Source organism: Gavialis gangeticus, unplaced genomic scaffold (genome assembly GCF_001723915.1).
Source record: "Gavialis gangeticus isolate Ggan-Ray unplaced genomic scaffold, GavGan_comp1, whole genome shotgun sequence".
Lineage (NCBI taxonomy): Eukaryota > Metazoa > Chordata > Crocodylia > Gavialidae > Gavialis > Gavialis gangeticus.
In genome coordinates, this window is record NW_017729029.1 from 54,641,255 (window position 1) to 54,663,778 (window position 22,524).

A 22,524-nucleotide genomic window follows, 5' to 3' on the forward strand; every position below is an offset into this window, starting at 1 on the left:
TGATGCAAACCCTTAAACTGGGGTAAGCTCCCTCTCCCATACACTTGCAGGGGAAATTCTCTAGAATCCAGTACAAAACTGTCCCACTGTAAGTTACAGTGTTTTAAGATTCGTCTGTCTGAGATCACCCTGGAATAGCTGTTTGCCAAAGGCAAGCAGGCCATTACCTCCTTCCCCAGCACCTAACAGGGAGGCGCAATAAATATTCAACGATTGTGTGTGCTACCCAGGACAACTGCACTATCCTGATCCTAGCATAATTTGCGGAGGAAGAAAGCCTACATGAACTACCCTGGAGTATGTGTTCATCCATCCTTGTCCTGAACTCTTTTCTCAGAGATGCATCAGGGACATAATTCTAGATGCTGCCTGTGCCCAAAGTAAAGCATACCCGATTGTAACCAAAGCTAGTAGGATGTGGCAAGGCAAGGGGGAAGCAGGGAGGATTGTGCACATGCAGGGATTGCTTTGTTGCTTAGACTGGTTATCCCAAAGACGCATTTCCAGCTTGAATAAATAGGCCCTAGAACAGAACTTTGTCACAGGATAATGATGTCTGGCTTCCAGGCAAATGCTGAGACATTTATTGAAAATAAGTGCTAGATGTTTATTTTCAAAGCTGGAGGCATTTATCCTCTGACAACACTGCATTACAATGACTTTATTTCTGTTCTGGCAAATGACTGATGCAGGTATAATCATATTGTCAGATTGATATTGCCATAACAGAGGGATGGCAGCAAAATGCACCACTATTGACTAACTACATTTTGACTGACTTACAGAACAGGCTTCACTGCAGCTAATCAGAGAACAGTGTCTCCACGCAAACAGCGTTTCCCAGAATCAAATTTTTATGAATGAGTTGCACTCCATACTGGTCCTTGAAGAGCAAGAAGGTGGAAAGCTACCATTCCAGAAACCATCAGTAAATATGTGTTACAGGCCCAATCCCCAAAGGATCTGAGATATTACAGTCCTAACCTTGGCTCTTAGTACAAGCATTTGGCTCCGTCGTGTGTCTGGCAAGGTGCCGTCTGACACGTTGGCTGTTACATCCTTTGTATGCTCATATTTGCACTGGGTGTAAGTTGTAACATGAAGTCCAGAGCAGTGGAGAATCAGGCCTGAAGTGTTTTATTATGGCAGCCATCAAGACATCTGTTGGCACAAGCTGGCCTTTTCAGAAAAGCCTAAGGGAGTTAGGTGCACACTTTCTAAACAGTATAATGCTGACATGTGCCCTCCAGTTAGCATATTGATTTAGCATTGTGCACATAGTTAGTTCCATTTCCATCTGTGGTATGAATGTCATAGCCTCTCTGCCAAGACTTTTAGATGCTGGGATAGACTGAAATGATGCCTTGGAAATGCGTGCATTTGAACTACAAGGAACAAAAGAATGACTTTGGGTATGAGTTAGTTACATATTAAGGATTTGGCATGCTGTTATTTGCTCCTGAGGATACTATTCAAACAGACCAGATCTGCTGTCAATAAGTTCGCCAGATTCTTGACTGAACGGTACTGGGTGCTTCATGTTAATTAACAGCAAGGAAGTGCCAGGACCTTTGATTCAAGGAAGCAAATTGGCATTTAAGTGCCTTGGAGAAGAAATAGAGCCTCTTCTCCAGCATTTCCCCCTCCTCCTGTGACATATCCAGATAATTCTCCCTTTCTTCATTTTCCGTGTCATTCACAAAGGATCAGTGGGACCATCAGTAGCAAAATTATACTTCACCCTTGTGCTTATCACATTTTTGCAGTATGAAGTCATTGTCAGCAGCCAAGGGTGACAGAAAAAACCATCCTCTAAACAGTTCACACCCCCATGAGAAAAATAACATTTTTAGCTTCTTTCTTTGATCGCCTTCAAACATCTCTAAACACTCAGGGCTCCTGTACAGACGCACGGCGCCTGCTCAGATGCACTGGAAATCCACTGCGCCAGAGCAGACTCAATTAATCAGGCCTGAAGTGGCAGATTAATCGAGTTGGCTGGAGTACGAAAATTGACTCCAGCAGCCTTCCATGTCACGTGTATTATAGTTTCATAGTTTCATAGGTGGTAGGGTGAGGAGGGACCTGAGCAGATTATCAAGTCTGACCCCCTGCCATGGAGTACTGGGTCAAATTAGCATTGCCACGTGTCTCCATGCCTAAAAAATGGTGGCGGGGCACTTTGAAATAGAACACATTCAATGAGCTTTAGTTCCAGGTGCACCTGCCACCATTTGTTTTAGCGCGGGGATGTGTGGCAACGCTAATACACGTGATGCGCGGGTGCTTTTAATTAGCATGGCTTGTTAATTCAAGCAGCCGGTGCAGCGCTCCACCCCATGTGTAACAATGCCCCTAGTGTTCTACCAAGTGTTCCAGCCATATCGAGTCACTGCTATGGTAGGGGCTTTGTGAGTCTTACACGGCATAGATTGAAACGCGGGCGAGCGTTTCACTGCCTGCACACCGCAGGCCTGTATCACTCGGCCAACTAGCAGAGATATTTCTGCTTCCTGTCTTGCAGATATAAAGGACTGTTAATCCAACTTTAAAGTGAATGAGGGCTCATCTACACCAGGACAGTATAGATTTCATAGATTTTTCATAGACATTAGGGCTGGAAGGGACCTCGGGAGATCTTCAAGCCCAGCCCCCCGCCCCAAGGGCAGGAAGTCAGCAGGGGTCATAGGATCCCAGCAAGATAAGCATCCAAGTAAATGGAGTGTATGGAGTGTACCTCACTGGGCAGTAGCCTGGAAAGGGTTAATGAAGTGCCTAATTAACTCCTTGTGCTGTGATCAAGAGCCAGTTAAAAACAGCTGCTAGGAAACACTGCAACTGGAGTGGAATGGGGACAGCAGGTGGGGAGGCTGTGGGCTGCCTGGAGAGGTTTTAGAGATGCAGGTTGTAAGAAACTGCAAAGAGGAATTGGGAGAGAGGGATTTCCAGGCAGGACAGGTAGGAAGTAGCGCAAAGAAGTAGCGAGGCGCGATCTGGTGCTTCCTGCAAGGTCCCTGGGCTGGAACCCAGAGGCAAAGGTGAACCTGGGTTTCTCCCGTCTCCTGCAGAAGAGGAATTCGTAGCCCGGGGGGGAAAGAGGCTAACAAGTAGTGAGTCCCAAATTCTGGAGAGGCCTGAGGGCTGGGCTTACAGTGCTCTGGACTTTGGGGTTGGGCTTGGGACTCCGCTACCCTGACAGCCATGGTTGGGGGTCTCTTGAACTCAAGGCAGCAGCCAGCCGATTTCACAGACAGATCCCAGATCGATGGGCTGCAGGCTAGGTCGTAGCAGCCGTGAGGACTGCTGGCTCCTCAGAGGGAGCCAGCATTTTCTTTTCAGTAAGTTTTTTCTTTTTCAGGGAGCCCGCCAAAAGTGCAGAGCCTACCTGAAATCGTAGTTTCCGCAAAAAGGGCGCAGTCGTGATTTTGGTAGGTCCCTAGCAGTGACCCCTCAGTAAAGAAGTTGGAAGTAGCTGCAGGGAGCAAAAGAATTGCTCCATCAGGCCTGCTGTGCTGGGGTGTCACAGACATTGATGGACCCCTTGGGGAGATGGCCAGAAAAGCAAATCCAAATTAAAATGGATTAAGTATTGTCTACATGGGAACACTCAGGACGGTTAATCTGAATTAACTGGGGCCTTGATTCAGAATTAAAGGGGCCTTGATTTGATTTAGCTGACTTTCATTTCAAAGTGATAGGAACTAAACAGAATTAAAGCCCCTCTAATTCTGAATAAGTGTGTCCACCTGACAGTTTAATACATTTTAACTAATCCACTTTAAAATTAATTTGGAGTATTGTGGCCAAGTGCCCCTGTGTAAACAAATCTAAAGACAAGAATGAGAGTAAAAGAAGGCCCTACAACCCCAGTTCCCATATTTGAAGCACAAAATCCAACATTAAGCATGCTAAATAATTTACTCAGCTGCAATATGTCCTTGAACTTGATATTATTTCTTTATTTGCCTTAGCCACTAAGCTAGTCTAGGGGCTATATCCATTTTCCATGGCAAATGTTGCAAAGTCTCAGGTTTGTTCTGCTGTGGACAAGGAACCTTTTTGAAGTCACCAGTGTGTTGTTGGGACATATTTCCTAACCAACTCCATATTGTAGTCCAAGTCCAGTACCTTAATCACCAAACTGTTCCTCCAAGGGCGGTGAGGAAGTATGAAAATGCACGGTATGTTCTACTCGATTGAGGATTTGCAAAAGATTGTGACCACAGTTTGGTTCAGGCCGGAGAGATGCATTCATATCTTTAGAGGACATCACTCTGTTAAGTGAAGTTGAAATCACAGATGACTCACTCATTTAAAAGTGAATGCATTTCTCCCATCATGACTGATAATAAATAAGGAAGGAAACAGCACTTCAAACAACCTCGCTACAAAACACCCTCTGGGCATGGCCACCAAACCGTTAAGGGAGGCCAACACATTGCTAGGTGCCTGTAGGTGAAGAAGTATCTTCCAGAGCTCGACGTCTGGCGCCAGTGACTATGCTATGCCCCAGGTAATGTCAGAGGTGTTGCTATGCTATCAAGAAAGGAAATCCCATTCAAGCCTTCTTTTGTATCCTCAGGGTGAAATGTCAGCATGTTAAAGAAAGGAAAATGAACTCTTTAATGTGTGTGTTGGCTTACCAGGCCTAACATCTCACTGAGCTAGAACCATATGGCTATGCGAATTTATGCATTTGGGAAATATGCTATATTTGTTTCATTGGTATCACCCAAATAGTGATACTCATAGCAACCCAATGGCATGTGACAATGACAGGGAGGCAGAAACATAGGGCGAGTGCTGTGCTCACAGCTCTAGTGTCAATCGATGAATCGTCTTCTTGCTTGTTGAGAAGGAATTGTTTCAGAATAATGCGTGTCTTGCATGTAGTTGGTTTACATAAAGTGGATTTGGAGGAGGTAAAGTAGGGATTAGATGAAAGCATCAAATACTCTTTTTGGTTCATTTTAATGCATTGATTTATTAAATGCATGGATTTGGGGTTTTTTTCCTCTTAAGAGATGACAGAAATCAGAGCAACTCTCCTTTGTAAAGCCACTGAGGGAATTAAAGAAATTGCTCCTAGAGTGAGATGCATCTGAAATGAGGCTGTGTTGTTTGTGGACTTATGTCAGGAGCGGAGATCATCAGGGATATTTTGGACCACTTTATTGGCTGGAAAAGCAATTTTCATTAGCTGAATAAGTAAGCTGAGGAAAGACTCTTAAGTGAGACTGGTTCTTCAGTTCTGTGTACGGTACTGACTTAAGAGCCAGTACTCCACTACCTTTGAGACGGAGAATCGCCCTTAGGCATATCTTTTTCTGCAAACAAGATCTCTGACCTAGGGTTCATTTTCATGATTACCCTCCAAAAACAGTCTGAAGAAATGCACTTAAAATTCGGGTGCAGGGGAATATATTAAGATAGCATTCAGAGAAGTTGCAACTTTAACATACAAACCAAAAAAAAAAAAACCACCCAAGGGGTTCTGAGCGGGAGGATAAATGAGTTGTGAGAAGGATGAATGAACATAAAATAAAACAAAGGCCAGAGCACACTGGAAGTGCCTGAGTTCAGCTAAAAAAGCAACTGTACTCAAAACCTGACAGTGCATGCAAAGTTAAGACAGTATTGGATACCAGGGATGGAAAGTAATAGTGTACGGGAAACCTTCAGCTAGCAATGCACACCAGCAAAGCTTGACACAGGCACTGCAATGATACCATCCCAAATTGTGACTGGCTGTTTCCAAAACGTAACGGGCCAAGTTCAACCATGTTGCAATTCCATTGATTTCAGCGGTCTTGAACCAGGCATGAGGTGGGCTTGATAAATCAAATGAGGTCAAATAAATCATGTCTTTGTGCATAAATCAATCAAAGTATACTCATGAAGTGGCAATTTAATCTGCCTCTTCCAGGGAGCAGAATTAACTATAGATCAAGAAATGAGGCACTGCTCTGTACCTAGGGCGTGATTCTTCAAGACGCTAAGCACTGCGCTGTCATCCAATGAAGCGCTTAATCATGCAAGTATTCCCAGCGAGGCGCCTGACTACATGCCCAGGGGGCTGCTGTGTGCATAAAGATCAGGGGTGTAAGTAAGTACCTGGCATCTTAAGGCCAGTGCCAAAGCCCATTGATACCAGCGGGAGGTTTCTGCTGACTTGAGTAGCTTTTGAAATGCACCGCAACATAAAAGCTTCATTCGAACTCTGCAAATAATACTCCCATCATCGAAACACTGAACGTCCCCGACGCTGCCTGCTCTCACACACCGGTCAGCAAGTTGCTGTGGGAGCGAGGGAGGGACTGTTCCCCCCAGGTGGAAAGTATTTGCTAGGATTCTCCTTCGTCCTTTTAAGAGCCTACTGACCTCAGCCAAACCGACCATGGGTACTTAAAAATATTGTTCCTGCTATTGCTTTAATAGTCGTTTCCTCCCACTAGTAGACTTTTTTTTTTCTCTGAGTCTGCCTAGAGAACATAAGAACGAATAAAGAAGCTAAATCATAATAGCAGAGAACAATATTGTCTGTCTGTGTCTTTAGCGATGCGGTATCCTAGAGCAAGCACTAGGGACCAAGGGTAGCTCATCTAATCTTCACAGTAAGCTAAGAGACAACAGCCGAGGTTTTTGTTTGGTTGGTTCCTATGACTGAAAGCACATTTCATTTCATCTTGTGTACTTTCTGTTCCAGTGGTGCTTAACTTTTTATTATTTAGGGACCATTTTTCATGAGAAGAAGCAGAGTATAAGAAGGGAGGAATTCTAGCAAACAGTGAAAAAGATCTAGAGTTTCTGCTGGAAAAGTATCATCCCCTGCCTTCTCGATGACACAGCCATCTCTGGTTATTCCCTTTCCCTTAGCCTGTCTCTACTTAGGTGTCATAAGCTTATTAGTACTGAGGACATTCTTGAGCAAATGCATCTATCTTATCGGTAGTCCTCCATTTAATTAACTATAATATCTATTAAAGTAGCTATCTTTCTTAATTGGCCTGGGATTTCAAGGATCCTGTGAATTAGTTGTCCATTTCCCATTTAATGTCAATGGCACAGGGGAAGGGTAGATTTTCAAAAGTCCTTAAGGGATGTAGGAGTATGTGTTGCTTTGACAATCGATGGGATTTGTGCTCCCTAAGTGCCTTAGGCGCGTTAAAAAAATTCCCCTTGATGTCACACTCCCTTACTATGGAGTTTTGTGTTTCAGTTGGAATCAAAATTCCTAACTAAAAATAGGAAAGCAAATATATTATTATGTGTTTGAGTAGCATTGACAGTTCTTCCTTCCTTTTCTCTCATGCACCTTTTTTAGATTCAAGGCACCGCTGGATAGACTCGGGGCACCCTTTGGAACATGCCAGCTCTTAGTTTTCACCCTTTTTTTAACGACAGAAAAACAATAGAGCAGTTTTCCTGTGCAAAAAAACTCCAGAAGACCACAACTATGGATTTCTATGTGAAATCTCTGGGTCTCTCTTGTGAGTCACATTTGTAAACCTAACAGTGTTAACATTGTGTGGCAACCTGCAACACCCTTGAGAGGATCCTAAGGCACTCAGGTTGAGAATCATTGCTCTACTGGTGTTCAGAGGACTTGGATACATTAGCACAGGATATTGATTGTTTCTGCCAAAAGCTTTTCCTCATCGCCTAATTCACAAATAAAGTAATTGCAGAGGTAGCCCGAAAGTGGCTTCCAGCTCAGTCCTGTGGTTTGGCTTTGGTTGAACCTTTTGGAGATGCTGCACTCTTATAAACAACATTTCCCACTTATCTTTCATTTCAAGCTCTGCTCATGGTTCAAAGTTTTAATTAAGGTGCCATGTAGATCACTTAGGTGATCCTTTCATTGTCCTCATGGGTAAACTGAACAGGAAACCTTTCTTCCCAATGCACATGATTTTTAATTTGCAGCATTAGGTGCTCACTGCTTGGTACGGAAATACCTATTTTATCATTAGAAAAGCCCACCTGTAGGGTTGGTGAATGAGCCCATTTTCACTGCAAATGGAAGGCAGGAAATGAATTGTCCCACGGACAAAAAACACGACTTGCAGAATTAACAAACATAACAATGTTGACTGTAATCCAGAAATCAAAGGAGCGCTTTCTTTTCTTTAATACAAATCAAGATTGTAAGAATTTTGGTTTTAAAAAAAATGTTTGTACAAGTAGTCCCAGTTTATACAGATATAGCAGAATGTTTCAGCCCGCATTTAAAGCTAAGGTGAACTTGCAGCAAAGACCGTGAAATGTTGAGCGCCCTCAAATGCCTGCAAGTCGATAGAAGTTGGGGGTGCTCCACCAGCTGGTCAGAAGTGGTGCGACAGCACAAGCTGGCATGCCACAGTTTCCCCGTCTGGACGGCCTGCCCTTTGCATGTGAAGCCGTGCACATGGCGCGATGTTTTCATCATGCAAAAAAAGCCATGGCGTGATTGAAATAACATCTGCCAAGGGGCCATAAGTGAGCTCTGAGCATGTGCTTAGTCGGCTTAGGTGAAAGAATGCCAACTTTGCATATGTCCATGGAGCTTGCACATAAATCAGTCACTCTGGTCATCCTAAATTGTGCTTTTGTCCTTTTTAGATCTGGTTCTAAAATAGAGGCTCATTTGTTATACAGAAATGTAGTCCTGTTTAGCTTATTAGACCCTATGTAGACTAGAGCCTTTGCAGGGCCAGGACCTGAAGCATTGTGGTCAGCCTCAATATAATATGATAGAAAACAGAAACGGAGCACCTTCACTGTATCGTGTGTGCAAACATAGCTGTTGAACCAGCCCGTTTCCATTAAATCAATGAGCTGGTAAACCTGTTAAGAAGCTGACCCATCTTAGACCGTGGAACAGCCAAAGCAGCAACGTTGGGTAATAAATGTTTACATGCCATTAGGTCTACCGGCGTTCAGTAGCTTACGTGACAACATTTTTCTTATCCAGTCATTTGTCTCAATTTTTCCATTATATTTTCTCATTTTCTTTTCTAGCTTTACTCACAGACAAACCTCCAAAGCCTTTGTTCCCCATGGAGAACCAGCCAACTGTTATAGATGTCCAGCTGGGTAAGTCCCCTTCTGGGAATAATAGATCCTAAACTTCTACTCTGTTAACAGATGGGGAAAATTGAACGTAGCCAGAAAGGTTTATTGCCACTGTTATTACATGCAAATCAATTTGCTGCTTCTCATTTATAATGGTAGAATTTACCGCAACAGCAGTTTAAGGAAATGAGGTGGTGTAGCATCGAGGAATGGCAATACTAATTGGTTACACTGGATATTAAACATACAGTGTTGCAGCTTGCTTTGCTGTTTGATTGATAGATTAATAAATGTGTGCATTGGTGCTGTTTGTCAATGTTCACCACACACAGGATGAAAATATTTTCATAAACTGCAGAATGCTGATTTCTTTAAAAGGTAATGGGAAACCATATATTTTAAAGTTTCTGCACACTTGCTGAAAAGGTCCATTGAATTGTTTGCCTGCTTTTCTCTCAGCCGTGTATTTTTTCCTGCTTGTCTGAATGTCTCTGAATCTGAATCGGCAAAAGATGCATGCATTTCTAGTGAGGCACTTCAAGGGACTTCTGTAAAATAACCTCTTTGAGAGAAATGGGCTATGGGACATAGCTGCTGTGGCTAATAGTGGGATTTTGATGTTCCAAGCACATATTTTTTCAGTTTGGATGTCAAATGCAACCGTGACCACTGCTGAGAACTTTAGTACAGCTGGATTTAAGTTAGAAAGGAAGCATATGTTGTCACAAAAACTAGTATTTATTGTGCTGAATCTGTGCTGTTCCTTCCTCTTGTGGAGCCTTTTTCTACTGTGCTTCTAGTTTAAAACTGGTATAAATCAGGATTTGGTGATGTTCCATGATTAGAAAGGAAAACAGGACCAGGGGCTGAGACATTAAAACTGTGTTGAGTTGACAGCGGTGTGATAGGATTGTAATTCTCTGTATATAAACCTATTACTAAAGGTGTCAGTTCAGTGATGTGCATAGGCACATCCTTAACTTCCAGCATGTGCTTAACACTGGCTGTTCAGGAAGCATTGAAGTTAATGCCTAAATTTAGGTGCATTGCAGCGGTGGTGTTACCAAGATGGCCCAGGAAATTTGCAGGAAGCAAGATTTGTGAAGGGAGGTTGAATCCTCCATTAAACCAACTGCAGAGTTGGGAGGTATGTTAGGCAAACTAGACGCATATTGAAGACTGGCACTTGAATCCTTGAAGTAGATTGTCTGTTAAGCTCTGGATAAGATTGTGAATCATTTGTGACTTCACTTCATCTTAACATTTAGCTTCATTTAATGCACTTAAGTTCTTTCAGTGGCTTATTATAGCTGCTGCTTATGAAAGCTTATGCAGCTCTGATTCAGTCTATCAGATGCAAACCACCCTGCCTTTTTCCGTAGAGAAGACAAAAGTAGACTCTGCCTAAAGCATATGTTGCCAGATAGTCATACATAAATACCCCCGCTCCTATTCTCAGTAGGATTTGTTTGCATTCATCTGAAGGTGGAGTTCAGTGATAAAAACACAGAGGTTTAAAGGGCATAAACCAAATCTCACTGGAGTTTATGGCAAGAGACCCTCCAAAGATACAGGCATTGTATCATGCCTGTGTGTTGCATTTGGTGCCATTAGTTCTGTTTTCTGGCCTGGCTTTTCTCCTGAGTATTGAAGGTTAGCAAAACCATCTGCAGGTGCATCTGGGAAATGCTAACACAAAAATGGCCATCCTTCTCTCCTCTATTCATACTGCTGTCCCTCCCATCTCCTGTTCCTCTACCCCGTCCTGGGTATCTAGCCTTTGCGCAATCTTTCTGCGTTGAGATTTCCCCTTCATTCTACCATTTTCTTTCCTACTGATAAAAAGTGTTGATACAAGGAAAAATATCTGTTCCTTGGGGACGTGCTACAGTAATAAGATTTTGGAATATCTCTAGAGGGAAATGAAATTTTGCATCTTCGTGTCCTGTACGGGTAATCCATTAGTTCTCCCTTAGGATCTAGGCATTTACATACAGTACTTTTTGCTGATACGGTGTTAAGCTGGGTTATTGCTGCTACGCTACATTCGTATTTTCCTGAAAGATTAATGTTTATGAAATAACAGCTCTGTCAACACATTTCCGTAACTCATGGTGGAGCTAACTGGTACCTCCCTTGTAAAAGGCAGGCAGCTGGAGATAGAAGATACTCAAGGAGGGGCCCGCCATCTTGGAGCCTGTTGTGTTTTGAATTGGAAACGTTCACTGACTTTTCAGGACCCACTACACATCAAACCTCTGATGACCATGGCTTTTGGGAGAGATGAACCCCTGACAGAGGGAGAGCTTTAGATGGAGATGGGGAGTTGTGAGTGAGGGTGGCCCTGGTTATCATTTAAATGATTCCTCTCTTTAAAAATGTTTTTAAACACCTACCAGCCATTTTAGGTGGGCACCTTTCTAATATATTTTATTAGAAATCAAAATAAACATTAGTGCCCAAAACCCTGGGAATCTAACTTGTCCCCCCCAACAAGTGTGTTTCATTTTAAGTAGCAGTACAAATATGAAAGTACCAGTCAATACAAAAGGAACAACATTCAGTCCACCAACTTATTCCTTTTATTAGAGAGACCAACTCAGCTTTCCATTGTTAAAATAATCTTCGGGGCTATAGCAGGCCCAGGAGAAGAGCAGATATTTATTTCCCATCTCTCATTATGAACACAATGCAAGGCAACATTTCGTTAGGATTTGGTAATAGCAGTTAATGGTGTCACCGTACCCAGTTTCTTACATGACCTAATTGCAGACTCAGCTTTCAATGAGATAAGCTTCGAATGGGAATTGATTCTTATTGACAGCAGATAACTGGGTTCCTTTGGTCTTCAGCCCTGCCCCATAGCACATCCCATTCTTCTGAAGAAGTATGAATGTGTTTTCTCTTTGCGTTCCTTTGGACTTTGACAAAGATCACAACAGCTCTGTCAAGTTTAGGCAGAAGCAGAAGCTACAAATCACTACTCACTCATTTTCCGTTTGCTTGTGCTTGAGATAGAGAAGGAGACAGGAGGATGAGAAGCGGGCCAGCGAGCATCATAAAGGACTAGAGGGACACAGACACACTGCTAAGCCAGGGAACCATTTAGTTCCAGACATAGCTAGAAAAGAGCTATGGATTTATTTAATTGCTTTCCTTCTCCCTTGTCTTCATTTGTATTTTAAGGCTTATAAGTATTGTGCGTCACAACCTGATCACATAATATGCAGGAGACCTTACGTTATTATACATTTGTCTTGACTATTAAAATTTATATTTGTACAATCTTAGTTCTCCAAACATTAGTTCCCCCTAAGAGGATACTGCAAGGTTTTCCAATAGATTAAATCTGAATTGGAAAAGTAGCAGACTAGTAAAAAATACACATATAATAAGCAAAACTATATCCAGATGTAAGTCAGAGGACTAGCTCCTGAGTCTATTGAATCTTGTTGTATGGCCCTGTATTTCTTGGAGAAGGCACGGCCTTAGCAGAAGACAGAGTTAGGCGGTCCCCATCTGTCAGTACCTGAATGGTCGAGTGACGTGTCTCCTCTGAGCCTCAGTTTTGCCACCTGTGAAGAATGGCAATAGGTCACAAGCATGAACTAACAGGGACCTTCACAGTTTCTGCACCAGATATGTTCTAATATGGCAAAATGCAATAGCTTCTTTATTAGACTTTACATAGCCTCCTTGCACATGGATTGCCCGCTGTATATCGAAACAACATTCAGGCATGTCCCCCAAAGGCTTCAGCTTCATGTGATATGTTTTAAAGGGCTGCTTCCATGTCTGGTATAACCATTTGTGTAGCATTTTGTTGACTAGTTGCTGCTTCATTGCTTTGCTGATCTTTATTAAAAAGTGGGTAGGTATGTGGTTTTGCCTGTGTTACTTGTTTCTAGCTCAATATATTGATAACAGCAAAGCAAAAAAAAAAATCCCTCTCTGTGTCTCTTCTAGGCTGACTGGGAGGTAGGCGCTATTCCCCGAACAGGCTCTTTTGCAGCACTCAGTGACAGTCTGACTGTGTGGTGCAACCTCATTAGAAAGAGCCCTCTTGGGATCGGGAGAAGAGTTCATTAGAAGAGGGCATTCATGATAATAGGGTTAGTCCATTTGCTGCATCATCATAATGAAAATATCAGCTCCTGCTGTTAGGCTGGTTAAAAGCAGGAGGTTGTTATAATGAGGCTGTGCTGTATTTAAACCCATTAAGAACTCCCCCTGCGCAAGAAGCTCTTAGTTGGTATAACATCGTCATAGTAAGGGCGTAACAGGGGGCATGTTCGGGGAAGAGCTCTGCCCTAAACACTCCTTTGGATTACGATGCCTTACAGACTATGTCCAGCTAGCTTATGTTTGAGTAGCTCCTAGGCTTACACCGCGGCTGCGGCTGGTATTTTGAAATGGCACGTCCCATAGAGAAGCTAAAGAGCTAGGAGAGCCACGTGCCAAGTGAACTAAAGTTGCCCCACGTTATTAATTCCTTAGGCCTTATTGCAATGGATGTTTGGCTAAGTCTCTTCTTTTATGAATCGTTAGAAAGAGGTGGGCTTGGAATGAATGCTTGGCAACTGAAGCCATCACTTGCATGTCATCTGGATTGAAATCTATATTTTTGCTTTGTGTTCAGAAGAGATGCTTAAATGTTAATGCTTATTTCTTAAAGGTAATTAATTTTCTAAACAGTGCATGGAGGGGTTTATCTCACCAGGTTTTCTGTTTGTTTCCTGTAGCTGAGAAGAAAGCAACCTACACTTTATGGGAAATTTTCTCAGGCAGGCTGTTCAGAAAGATTTTTGTCTCAATGAGATGTAGCAAGGATACACCCTGGGACTGATTATAAAGCAGATCAATCAAGGATACTTTAAGTGGAAGGGAGTATGCAAAGGTACAGTAACTGCTGACAGGTGTGGGAATTGAGGGGCGAGAGTAAAATAATAATGAAAGCTTCCTTTTGATTTGAAGTTCTGGTTGGGAGGAGTCCCCTGGGAAAGCAAATTTTGTGCGCTTGTTGGCATTTTCAAGGTAAAAGATTACATAAGTTCACTGCCCAGCATTCTAGTTTTTGTTTTAGACCTTAACTTTTCTTTTAAATCTCTGTCAGCTCCTTCAGGGGGATTAGTGTTACAGAAAAACCTGTCTATGAAAGATGATCAGCAATGGGCTTTTCATTTTTTTCCTGATGCTTACATTATTATTAGTAAGACTGAGAAAGCCCTTGTTCTCTCCATTTTTAAGGATGTGGATTCTTGATAAGAGTCCTCACGGTAATAGTGATTCTGCACCAGGAAGAAAATAGCAATCTTTAATCCAATCAGGAAAGAAATGCTTTGAAATGAGTTTTCAAAAGGGATTTGGGAGAGTGTGTTCGCAGTGTATATAGCCCACAAACACATTAAAAGAACATTAATAGGGTTGCAACGTCAAAGACTCGCAAAGAAGGAAATGACAGAATTTTCTGGCATGAAAAATTTCTGCCCAAAGAATTAAAGTTCAGCTAAATTAGACTAATGAGAAGCGTTTGGGTAATTTAAATAACCAGCAGTGATTCCAGCCTCCCCTGAAGTGTAAGCATTGCAGTGTCTTATGGTGGACGATACAGCAAGTGTTAATAAGGAAGGTTTCCCAGGTCAGACTTAAAAAAATCTCTTTCACATTGGATTAAGCTGTAAATATTAATTCTGCCTGACAGTACTCAATAATACCGTCAGGTGGCAGAGTAAATTATATTGCCCACCATCAAATCATTGCTAAATCAAGTGTATTATGTATTCCACAAGACAGGTTAAAATTCTTCTACAGAGGCTTCTCATCTTTATTTACACACGCACGCACGCACGCACGCACGCACGCACGCACGCACGCACGCACTCTGAATATATGGTTAAGTGCATGGAGGATGATAGACTCTTGCTACAAATCATAGCCTAGACACAGAACAGCCACGTCCACATCTGCTGCCTCCAGAGTTATACTACCTGCCGTAGTGATTATCTACCCTCTACGCAGAGCTCTAGGACAGCAGCTCTATGGCAGCTGCTGCACCAGCGGTGGTATCTTGCTGTCCCTTGTTCCTGTGCAGAAAGCCACTGGGCAGCAGCCCCCCTCGTACAGAGAATTCAGTTCCCATGCTTTCCAAGCCATACGTGCCTGTGCAAGGGAAAGAGGTACAAAAGTTTGTCTCTTGATCTATAGGGAAAATTAGAGACAAATTGTCTGACTTGTAGCTGTAGAAGCAGCTCCATAAATATTCCGAGCATATTACAGCTAATGCGTTGGTGCTGATTTGGTGAGTTGTTAATAGCTTTTTTCAGGGTTGATGCCAAAATGCTGTGCAACTTGATGCCAGATTTTGCCAGTGGGCCCATATGCATTGACAGGAACTCTTTCAAAGTACAGTTAAACCAGATTAACGTCAAGGGGGGAATTGTGCAGTTTGCCATTTATTGTTGGTGACAGGGTTTGGGTTTTTTTAATTGGGTTGAGGGCATGAGGCTCAAGTCTACATACCGTCCCATACATTTGTTTCTTGTAGATATTCACAGGACTTGCAAAAAAAGCTGAAACTGGTTGGTAGCAATTTCCTTACTTTTATGTTTCTTTAGAAGCATTTTGAACATTTTTCATATTTGATTTCTCTTACTTCAGTGGGCAATGGTCAAGCTTCCTATGCAAGATTTGGTGGACACCATGGTTCATGTAGTTTATCTTCCTGAAACAACATGAATTGCTATCAGAGAGATAATCTTAAGGATGAATTCACAATGAAGGCATCTTAGTTCTTTAGTGAGATCTCTGGTATTATTTTTCTTATGTGCGCTACCGCAATGGAAAAAGGATTAAATAGAAGCAATTAAGTATATAATGGTAACATTTCTATAGTGGCTTTTATTAAAAAAACAAAGACAGACTTCTCATAAATCCAGTGGGACTGACCCTGCACATCTCATACTGACAAATTCCTTTTGAAGCCAGTGACAATATTTGTCTGGATGGACCAGGAGGTGTGCCTACATAAGGACGCTCTGACAATATGGGCATTAACTGCATTAAACACATTGCTTCACACACAGCTGAAGAGAGGGTAAACTGAATACAAAGGATTTTCCAGTTGCTTGCAGTATTGTTCTGCCTTTGAATCATCCTGAAGTAGAAAACTGAGGACCAGCCAAAAAGGACTAGAAGACAAATGGCTGGTCTAATGAGTAGGATGATGAACACTCCTGGAAAACACTTGGTCTTCTAAATCTGCTACAAATTTCCTATGTGACCTTGGGCAAGGTGCTCAATACCCCCATTGCCTACGTTCTCCATGGGTAAGGTGGAAAAGCACTATCCCTATTTCACACAAGGGTTGTGAGGATACAATGAACTTGTGAAGTGCTCAGACTCTAGCATGATGGGGATCGTCGATGGAGGAGACAGCAAAAAATACGTATTGGTCGAAGCCTTTCCTTTGTTAGGTTTTCTTGAATTGAAACACAAAGACAGTTGACTTTTTGTTTGATATATGTATGATACTATGTAGTTGGAAGTCAGTCTATATTTATGTACCGGGAAGAGGACCACAGGACGGTAATAAAAATGGACAAACTTCGCCCATCGTTTCCCATCCTTGTTAAAAACACTGTCACTGGGATGGATTCATGGTGTGCCATTTTATATTCTTCGTATATATAAAGAAAGCCATGTGGATGAGTTATTAGACCGTGAATGCCTCCTATATTCTGTAAATTATAGGGTAGTAATGTTTGGCTGTGCTGTTTTGACCTTTTCAGCATTCTGTGATTTGCTGGATATGCCAGTCCACATCTCCTGTTTACAGCTCCACAAATATAGAGAAGGGGCAGAATGGGCAGCCAATCAAAATATGCAATACCAGAAAAGGTCAGGGCCATGCATTAGGCTGCTGGTTTTCATAATGGAAGATTAAAATCTGGATTAACATTCTTGTGATTTCTTTTTCCCATTATGAAGAGTGAAAAATGAGATTACAGAAAACAATCCAAAGGCATCAGGGTGGAAGACAAAGAGCAATACCCTAATTCCTATTTATTAAAACCATAAAATTGTTACCTTCTGATGTTGATGCTATAAAAGTCATGGTTGCCCTAGTTATATAAAATGGTTTAAGACTTATGGGAAAAGATAATAAAACCCACCTACCAGATCTCTCTCTCTTTCTCTCTCCCTCCCCACTCCTTTCTTTTTGATTTAAGCTACACTTAAATTTCACTCCTAACGCTGGCCTAAACGCTCCTGCAGTTGTTATTTTTATTTAACAGAAATTAAATGCTTGCGTTACAAATCTGAGCTTTCCGGATGGATTTGCTGTTCTTCTGCTAGGTGTTCCCTTCTAATGTGGGTGAAAGGAGAGAAGTTGAAATTAAAATTTCCCTGTAATAGACTGATATTTCTTTATCTACTGGAAGCATACAGTCCATGCTTGCTCAGCCCTCTCTCCCGATCAGCTGGAAGACAGCAGTACATACAGTAGCAATCCATGGAAAACCAGTAGAAGCGCACCGCACTTTCTAGCATACGTGTTTCGTTTTACAGGCCAGTTTGATAGGAAAAGATTAATGCGGTTTTCTTGTATCAGGTACCTGTTATATATTTTGCACAACGCTGTATAACAGCTTGCCAATCCTAAGAGCCAATGAACAAGTTTATTCAGGCCGTTTGATCCATGAGATCTCAGTGGTATTTGCTCAGGTGTCATATATGTGTTTGTTGGCTTAGGCACATATCTCTGGTCACTAGCATACTTGAGAGCAGCCGCTGGGGACAGGCTCTGAGTCACCTTGCCCATGCATTTCCAGGTTTGGAGCATGTGAGCTGGCTGGAGGTAGACAGGGCACGCTCACGATGGTTGACCACGCTACTGCCATGGCGTGGATACACCCTTGGAATCCTACACCTTGTTGTTCAGAGACCTGGCTTTGCTGATAGACTTGCACGTGGCACGGACTGAATTGCCTAAGTAAATATCAATTTAAATTTAGTGGAGCCAGGACCTAAATGAACTGTGCGCATTACTGCTAAAGACTCAATTAAATGGTTTGCAAATAGCGTTGCATGCTTTACTGGTCAGGTTTCGCACAATTTTTGTACTAAGTCAAAGCATTTTCCACACTTCGCTGCCCAAGCTGAATAGTTTATGGGTTCAGAATTTACATACTTTACTTATCAAGATCCAGCCATTTAGGAAGAAGCTATACATTATAGTTCACTGATCCGTAGCCAATGACGAGAGCTGGGTGAACAATTCATTAATAACAAATAATGTATTCAGTGAATGTTGCCTGCCTCTTCAGAAACGTTCACGCACAAACCAGGATATTCTGTTAACTCATTCAAACCATTTTATAAACATTAATGGATTTTGTAGCTCTTTTGTGAGTAGTTTGTTACAAATATTCAATACACAGAATTGGGAATTAGAGCTGTTTTGACTAGAAATGCCAACCAAGTGAAACTGTTTTATTTTTCATTCCCTAATTGCTTGAATGCTAACTCTTTTTATCACATGTTTTTTTAACCTGCATTGATGTATTTGAAATCTGCTTTCAGTGAATATTGAACAACATATTGAACATTGAGCAAAAATCTCTCTTTTAGCCATCATTCCTGATAGAAACTACCTTTGAGGGAAGAATGTACAAAAGGGGCAAAATAAAATAGCCTAAATTAATTTGATTAAAAAAGCAAATGAAGATTTATGGAAAAAGAGCCGTAATCTCTGGCCATAATCTGTTGCTTAAGCCACTTTAGAGACTAAATCACAGCGACTGCGCGGCTTCCATTAAGAAACCAGCATTACCAGAGTACATATTATGTCACAGTAAGTTATGTCATAATATGTACCAGTGCACATGTGCCACCAAATGTCCAAATAGTACAATATCAATGGAAAATAATTTTCATAATAAATGTTGTTTTACGTGAATATATTTCGAATTTCCTTTTCTCTCAGAATTTCAAAAAATATTTCTTTTCCTTCCGATGCACAACAAATAGCTTCTGTTCCAAAAAGTTGCCTTTTCCTCTGTAATAAAAGTTTTGCATTATGACCAGTTCTATTATGAGAGAAGCTGAGGGTTAAAATACACAGAGGGGCTGAAATAATTTTTCATATGGTATCTGTAGGTTATGATTGTTGCCGGAAAAGTACACGCACCTTTTCTACCCTGGCTGTACCTGTCCTCTTGCAGAAAGAAAGATGGCTAAAGCAAAGTAAAAATTAACTTGTTTTGTATTCCCATAGCTGCCGACATTAAAACTGTTTGCTCATTTGAGGCTTTCTGGACTTCTGGGTATGGTTTTTTGCGGGTTTTTTTAAAGAAATGGAAACCAGAGGAATCTGACTTTTTAACAGACAATAATGGATGATTATGAGATGAAATAGGGGGCAGCAGAACAGCTGGCACGTATAGAAACTTTTTTTTCCCTTGCTACATCCCTGATTGAAATCACCCGTTTTGAAAGCCGATGCTGACTCTGTTGAATCTAATTTAGATCCTGCATCAAATCAGATGAAGCACAAGTGTAACTGGGAAGGAAACTGATGTTCTGCAACTAGAGCACTCAGCAAAATGCCGCATCTGTGGTGTCAGAAACATGATGAGTCCCCACAAACACCTGTTTTTAATGAACATCCAGTCTGCTAACTTTGGGTTATGCCTAAGAATAGCTTGGACGGCTGGCCAGTTTTCTACCTGAATATAGTATCTTGTTTAATTAACAGAAGCGCTCTGACCCAGTTTCTATCTAGAGATAGGAATTACTAGTTCTAAATTCTGCTCAAACTGTCTATCATCTTGTGTCTCTCTTGAGGAAAGTTGTGGGGGGTTTTCCATGGTCAAAAGTGGGAAATCTAACTTCATTCAAATATTTGTTGTTGCCTAATTAAATAGGGCAGTAGGAGCTCTGGGCCCAAATAAGATAATAATTTAGAACAGCCTTCGGATTGGATATTTTAATAACTGGCTAAGTTACTTGTTGTTTGAGTATCACTGAAATGTCCGACTTCAATAGTGAGTAGAGGCCACCATGCACTTTATGTCACAAGTTATGACTGACCACACTGGGCGCTTCTACATGTGTGCTTTACTGCTGAGTAGACTAATTTGCTCCACAGTAAAGCATCACCCTTGACATGTGCACTGCTATTAGGCCAGAATAAATTGATTTACTCTGCCGTAGAATAGTGCTGTCACACGCTCCGATGGTGGAGTAAATTAGTGCATTTGCACGTAAAGAGGGTGATGCCCAGATTAGTTTACTCCAGCACAAATTGCACTGGAGTTTATTTAGTCACATTAATTGCACATGTAGATGTGCCCACTGTTTCTAGAAAGCAGCTATAGCTGCTAACTGTGATGAAATGACACAGTGCTTAGTGGGATCACGATCCTAGGCTGAACTGGCCACCAGTTTAACGTGTGGTTGGGAAGTATGGGCTTCACCGTAGCTCTAGGTTTAGAAGAGCACGCTGTTTAGAGAATTCCCAACAAAAACAAGGTTGAGTACACTAACCTGACCAAACCTTGCTTTATGCATCATCAATGGCCTACGCCCTCCCTTCACTTGCTAACGTAGGGCTCCTGTTGACATTGACTTTGGAGCTGTACTTATATATCCCAAGCTGGAATTTACTTCGCTAAATGCTCTTCCTCAGCAGGTTTCAGGCATAAGTGAAATCTAAACCAAGCACCAAATTCTGCCTTCGCTTAAACCCTTTGCATCAATGGACTGAAGCCTCGTAGCATTAATGGATTACCTAAAAGCATATTACATCATATAGATTCTGCATCATCTCTTGCCTCCTAGCTAGCTGCAAGGAATCTGCTATAAGAGTAATAATGAGGATGGATCTAAACTTTTTCCCCCTTTACCTTAATCCTTCTTCATTAGCCTTAGGTGGAATTCAGGTATGAATCAATCTTGTTATGATTATTTAACTCTTATGTAGGAACTGACTCTAGAGCCCATTGGGTTACGTGTTGTTGAAAAGAAAAAGCAGGAAAGCAGAGGTAAGGATGACAGAAATAACAGGATTTGGGCCATGCTTGCACCACAAAGAAAAGTAACTGCAATTTACCTCCTGACTGAAGAGCAGATGGCCAAAATATTGCATCTGTAACTGATATTACTGTGCCGTGGTTTCAACTGGACTTAAGCCTTGTCTTGCATTAGGCAAAGCTTGAAGGACGGGCTCAAGCAAAATCTTCATCCTCCTTTCCCCGCATCCCCGAGGCTGCAAATGATAAGTCAAATAAATACAGCCCAGTCCAAGTTCCTTTGGGTTTGACTTTGTTTCATAAAAATCTGTCCATCAAAGACCATAACAGGTCTGTGATTAGTGAATGTGGCTGACCTAACTACAACTCCTTTTCACGTTCACTTTTAATTTCGGGATGAGATGAATTATTCGGTGTACAGAATTTTACTTCTCTTATGGAGCTGTCACAAGGCAGGAATATGATCGCCCAAAGGGGAAAGGAGTGACCATCCCTTAAGCTTAGTCTACAACTCAGTGATCAAAGGCAGTGGATGTTTTCATATTGAGCTCGTAATACACAGCGACAAAAGAGGTCACCAGGTAGAGATAGAAAACAACAAAAAATTACAATTTAAGAAATTATACTGAAATCTTGGCAAAATATTGCAAGGCTCCATTTTTATTTTTGAGACATCTGGGCTCACTGGGCTTCTCTGAACAGGCCTTTTACCAAGTCACAAATTGAATGGCTGGATAGCAAGTAGCGCAGCGCAGAAGGGATTTGGCAAGCCTCACCTCTATTCCCTGTGCACTGAGCAGACATTTTTCATTTCATCCATCATTCACAACTTGCTGCAGTGCTTCCAAAAGTCACTTAAACTCACCCGCCATGGAATGGAGCAAGGCCAAGAAGTCTGTTTGCACCATGTAACCTGTTATCACGCTGTCTCGGAACTGAATGATAGCAGTTGGCTTGTAGTTGCCATCATTAGCAGCCTACTTACATCAGCTTTTTGCTCTGATTTATGGTATACACGGTATTATTGGCCAGCAAAAGTCATGAGTTTGAGCTCCAGAAAACCTTCCTTAAAAATTGCGTTTTGTATTAAAACATTTGTTAGGTCTTCTTCTGATTTGCTTTCTGTTTTCTGAACTTTGGGCCACCCTCAGCTCCCATTTTAAACTTTCCTGCATAATCATAAAGGCTAAAAGCTACCTTAAAAATGAGTTAAAATTCTTGTAAACCTCCATAACTTCAGAAGATGGGATTTCTCCCTTTCTCAGGGAAGAGTTTTCCGTTCAAATACTGCTTGATATATGTTCTATGGACTGTTTCCTTGCTCTCACTGCTGTTTTGGTTGGTGTTGATTTATATCGGGATTCTTTTACGAGTTTTTAGTAAACAGCTTTTTCTTGTTTTGTGTCCCTTTATATTTGTTCTGAAATTTGTTGCTAAC

General features: G+C 41.7%; 1 protein-coding gene across 1 annotated transcript in view; it reads left to right on the forward strand.

The window, feature by feature from the left end:
* IL1RAPL2 (interleukin 1 receptor accessory protein like 2) overlaps positions 1 to 22,524 on the forward strand; it is a 705,019-nt gene that overhangs the window by 503,858 nt on the left and 178,637 nt on the right. Inside the window, exon 5 of the mRNA XM_019521625.1 lies at positions 9,001 to 9,075. Coding sequence (XP_019377170.1) covers positions 9,001 to 9,075 — 75 coding nt within the window. The remainder of the gene's footprint in view (positions 1 to 9,000; positions 9,076 to 22,524) is intronic.